The sequence below is a fragment of the Trachypithecus francoisi genome, unplaced genomic scaffold, assembly GCF_009764315.1.
Source record: "Trachypithecus francoisi isolate TF-2019V2 unplaced genomic scaffold, Tfra_2.0 Lachesis_group5, whole genome shotgun sequence".
NCBI lineage: Eukaryota > Metazoa > Chordata > Mammalia > Primates > Cercopithecidae > Trachypithecus > Trachypithecus francoisi.
Window position 1 is genome coordinate 39,084,634 of NW_022681470.1, and position 4,641 is coordinate 39,089,274.

The 4,641-nt window shown below is 44.3% G+C and overlaps 1 protein-coding gene across 2 annotated transcripts; it reads right to left on the reverse strand.

The window, feature by feature from the left end:
* Positions 1 to 459: 459 nt before the first annotated feature.
* On the reverse strand, positions 460 to 3,048 carry LOC117075139 (caspase-3-like). Of its 2 annotated transcripts, XM_033197222.1 has the most exons (2): positions 2,399 to 3,048; positions 2,211 to 2,277 (listed from the first exon to the last, which is right to left on the reverse strand). In XM_033197222.1, exons 1-2 carry the CDS (start codon positions 2,878 to 2,880, stop codon positions 2,211 to 2,213), a joined length of 549 nt encoding a protein of 182 aa, XP_033053113.1. In that variant the 5' UTR covers positions 2,881 to 3,048. The 2 variants fall into 2 exon arrangements, with proteins under 2 accessions (XP_033053112.1, XP_033053113.1); XM_033197221.1 differs by having other exon boundaries at positions 460 to 3,037.
* Between the last annotated feature and the right edge of the window lie 1,593 nt (positions 3,049 to 4,641).

Sequence of the window (4,641 nt, forward strand, 5' to 3'; positions counted from 1 at the left end):
TATGTGTGTGTGTGTGTGTGTGTCTGTGTGTGGTGTTAAATGGGGATGTTAATATAGTCAATACTAATTCCTAGATAAGAACATTGTCTTCGTCAAGACTAATTCAATACTAATACCTAGATAAAAACATTATCTTAATCTTGGAAGGTGAATACCTATTCATTAAATGATCATTGCTTTGGAAGAATTTTTAATGGGTAATACTCAGAAAACAATGCCAATGTGGGTGGGGAGAAAAGCAGGACCTCAAATAGATACCATGCGTTATAAGCAGAGATAGAGATAAAGATAGGCATTGAACAAAGAGAGAAGGAAATACACCAAAATGCCCAGAGAGGTTTTCTCTAAGGTTTGGAGTTACAGTGATCTTTGCTTTCTTCTTTCCTGTATATTTCTGTGCTGCCCAAGTCTTTTACTGTGAGCAAATGTGACTCTAGTAATGGTAGGGATCAATAATTTTTTTTTTTAATTTTAAGTTTGAATGTATATTTTGAAATAAAAATGGAAAATAACAAATTTGTACAAAATTGTCACACAGGAACACACTTTAATAAGATACCATTACATGCTATGTGTATTTAGAAAAGTTACAGATCTAGTAAGAAAGAAAAAACAGTCATTGACAAATGCAAGTTCATTTTTTGAGCAACAAGAAATCTCCCATGAAATGTCAGACTGAAAGCCAGTGAGACTTGGTGAGTGATGGCTCAGCACCTGCTGAGGCCTGGAGCTTGCCTCCCAGGCTGGGTGCTCAGCTCTGGCCTGCAGCTGGATACCGTCTCGAGTCCTACGTGCCATGGTCTTTTTCTTTCAGTAAACAGTATAAAACATACGATTTTCCTTTGATTGTAAACTTCAACAGAAAATAACATGCTTAAGAATTGTGCTACAAAGAGTGCTATGATTTTTATTGTAACTCACCACATTTAGAACATTTCCACTTCACAAGTTTCTGATTTGCTTCACCTTCTTACTTGGCAATGGTGCCCTGACGGCATCGTCCACACACACCAGTGTGTATGGAGAAGCGGGCTGCGGGCCCTTCCTGAAACCATGGTCCATAGCTCTGCCTTCACGGAACAGGCCGAGTCATGTCTCTGCTCAAGATCAAACCATCTGCTTGCAAGTTAGAGGCAGCTCAGCCCATCCATTTATTGCTTTCCTTATATTCCACTTTTTATTATTTAAGTTGTATTTTCATATGTCCCTATAGAATTTACTCACATTACCTGGCTAACAATCAACAGTTTGGGCTTTTTATATAACAGCTCTTCAGATAGATTGCTGGTATGTGAAGCTCACCTGATCTGCACAGGGACAAATCAAAAGGTATTTTTGCTGGTAGATCAGCTGCACTGTAGCACCTTACAGTTAAAACTCCACCCTCTAGGAATGTTATGTTTTAGTCTTAAAAGAGTCGTTTGCTCACGCTTCCTCTCACATAAAACACTTAGTTTCTTTCTCAATATTAAACATTTTTTTTTTTTTTTTTTTACAACAAAAGTGTTCAGGACAGACATCACAAAACCGTAATCCCAGATAAATGGTCTAAAAATGCAGGTAGGTCATCTTTGTATATCAATACTAAACAAAAGGTTTGAGCCTTTGACCATGCCCATAGATGCCTAAGTTCTTCCACGTCATCATTTCTATAGTTTGACAAAACTAGAATACACAGTCTTAAGTGGGGGGAATATCATAAAAATTCATTACTTCAATGTTTAACTTTTTCATGATTACTTCAAAATTCATAGCACAGCAACACTGCAACTTGCTAATCATGAAAGCTGTAAATTAACAATCACTGCCTCTCATAATGACTGCACCAGTATCCATTTTTATTTATTCCTAATTTAATTCAATTGCAACTACCTGGCTGTAAGTTTGAGGTAGCTTCACAGTGGTTCCACCTGATGGAAGGAGTATGACTTAAAAGTACCCACTGCGGTATGAGACTAGGTCAAAATGAGAGGGAAATACAGTACCAAATATACCGTCTTCTCACTTGGCATACCAACTGAAAAAAACCACCAACCAATCATTTCTTTAGTGATAAAAATACAGTTCTTTTGTGAGCATGGAAACAATACATGGAATCTGTTTCTTTGCATGAAAAGTAGCATCAAGGGAAAAGGACTCAAATTCTGTTGCCACCTTTCGGCTAACCCGGGTAAGAATGTGCATAAATTCAAGCTTGTCGGGGTACTGTTTCAGCATGGCACAAAGCGACTGGATGAACCAGGAGCCATCCTTTGAATTTCGCCAATAATAATAACCAGGTGCGGTGGAGTATGCATACAAGAAGTCGGCCTCCACTGGGATTTTATGACATGCCATGTCATCCTCAACACCACTGTCTGTCTCAATGCCACAGTCCAGTTCTGTACCACGGCAGGCCTGAATAATGAAATGTTTGGGTTTTCCAGTTAGACTTCTACAACAATCCCCTCTGAAAAAGCTTGTAATTTTTTTCAGGTCAAGAGGTCCATTTGTTCCAAAAATTATTCCTTCTTCACCATGGCTCAGAAGCACACAAACAAAACTGCTCCTTTTGCTGTGATCTTCTTTAGAAACATTACGCATCAATTCCACAATTTCTTCACGTGTAAGATCGTTTTTATACCTGACTTCATATTTCAAGTTTATGAATATTTCCCTGAGGTTTGCTGCATCAACATCTGTACCAGACCGAGATGCCATTCCAGTGCTTTTATGAAAATTCTTATTATTAATTATTATACATAAACCCATCTCAGGATAATCCATTTTATAACTGTTGTCCAGGGATATTCCAGAGTCCACTGATTTGCTTCCATGTATGGTTTTTAGTTCCAAACTTTTAATGGATTTTGAACCCACTGAGTTTTCAGTGTTCTCCATGGATACCTTTATTAACGCACAGCCTCCTCACACCTTCCACAACCGCCTCACAGCAGCAGCCACCCGCTACGATCCGCGTCTGCATGGCTTCAGCGGCCCGCCGCCGGGGAATGTGCTCCAGCACTAGCTCCGCCCCCGGCCCGCCCCTGTCGGCCCCGCGCGCCCCCTTCGCAGGGGCCCGTCCCCTAGCTCCCTCTCGCCCGAGAACCCCGGCCCGGGCTGGGCCCCGGGAGCCGCCCGCCGGGATCAATAATTTTTTAATTTGTTTTTCAAATGTAGAACACTTTGCTCTGTCTCCCAGTGTCATCAAGAAGCCCAGATGAAAGCTGAGTGACCCGGCTGGGCGCGGTGGCTCACGCCTGGAATCCCAGCACTTTGGGAAGCCGAGGCGGGTGAATCATGAGATCAAGAGATCAAGACCATCCTGGCCAACACAGTGAAACCTTGTCTCTACTAAAAATACAAAAATTAGTTGGGTGTGGTGGTGCACGCCTCTAGTCCCAGCTATTCAGGAGGCTGAGGCAGAAGAATCACTTGAACTGGGGAGGCGGAGATTGCAGTGAGCCAAGATCATGCCACTGCACTCCAGCCTGGCAACAGAGCAAGACTCCATCTCAAAAAAAAAAATCCTGAAAGTTGAGGAGTGACCTGAGTACTAAGGCCTTCAGATCCTCCTACCCCATGGCACAGGCCCTCCCTCCTATTGTCCAGCACAGTGTCTGGCGAAGGCCATTACCCTTATATGAGGGCAGAAGGTGAGCTAAAGCCCTATGGGAGAGGTGGCTCAGGTATAAATAGGCCTGTAGGAACCAAGCTCAGAGACAGACCTGTGGCCAGTGGCTCCACAGCTATGCCCCAACCCCAGTGCACCCCTAGAGCTTGCTCCAAAAAGATTCAAAGAGTAGGAGGGGAACAAGGCAAAGGAGACAAAAAGGGGATTACTGGGAAAGCATTAGAACTATCCTGGGCCAGGCATGGTGGCTCACGCCTGTAATCCCAACACTTTGGAAGGCCAAGGTGGGTGGATTACTTAAGGCCAGGAGTTTGAGACCAGCCTGACTAACATGGCAAAACCTCGTCTCTACCAAAAATATATATATATATAAATTAGCCCAGCGTGGTGATGGGCACCTGTAGTCCCAGCTACTCAGGAGGCTGCGGCAAGAGAATCACTTGAACTCAGGAGGCGAAGGCTGCAGTTAGCCAAGACTGTGCCACTGCACTCCAGCTAGGGCAACAGAGTAAGACTCTGTCTCAAAAAAGAAAAAGAAAGAGAGAGGGGAAGGAAGGAAGGAAGGAAGGAGGGAAGGAGGGAGGGAAGGAAGGAAGGAAGGAAGGAAGGCAGGAGGAAGGCAGGAAGGAAGGAAGGAAGGAAGGAAGGCAGGAAGGAAGGAAGGAAGGAAGGAAGGAAGGAAGAGAGAAAGGAAAATAAGGAGACGAAACAGAAGGGAAGAGGAGGGGGGAGGGGAGGGGAGAGGAGGGGAGGGGAGAGGAAGGGAGGGGAGAGGAAGGGAGGGGAGAGGAAGGGAGGGGAGAGGAAGGGAGGGGAGAGGAGAGGAGAGTGCCCTGCTCAGGAGGTAGCAGATTTCCAGGGACCTCTGAGGGTCAGAAGAGAAGGACTGGGAGAAAACAAGGAGTTGAGGCAAGGTTCACATCAGCTCACCCACCTCCTCCTCCAGCTCTAACCATCCTTTTCATTGACAGATCTTTTTAACTGCCTTTTGTTTCTCTTATCTCCCTTACCCAGCCACCAGCATCTAC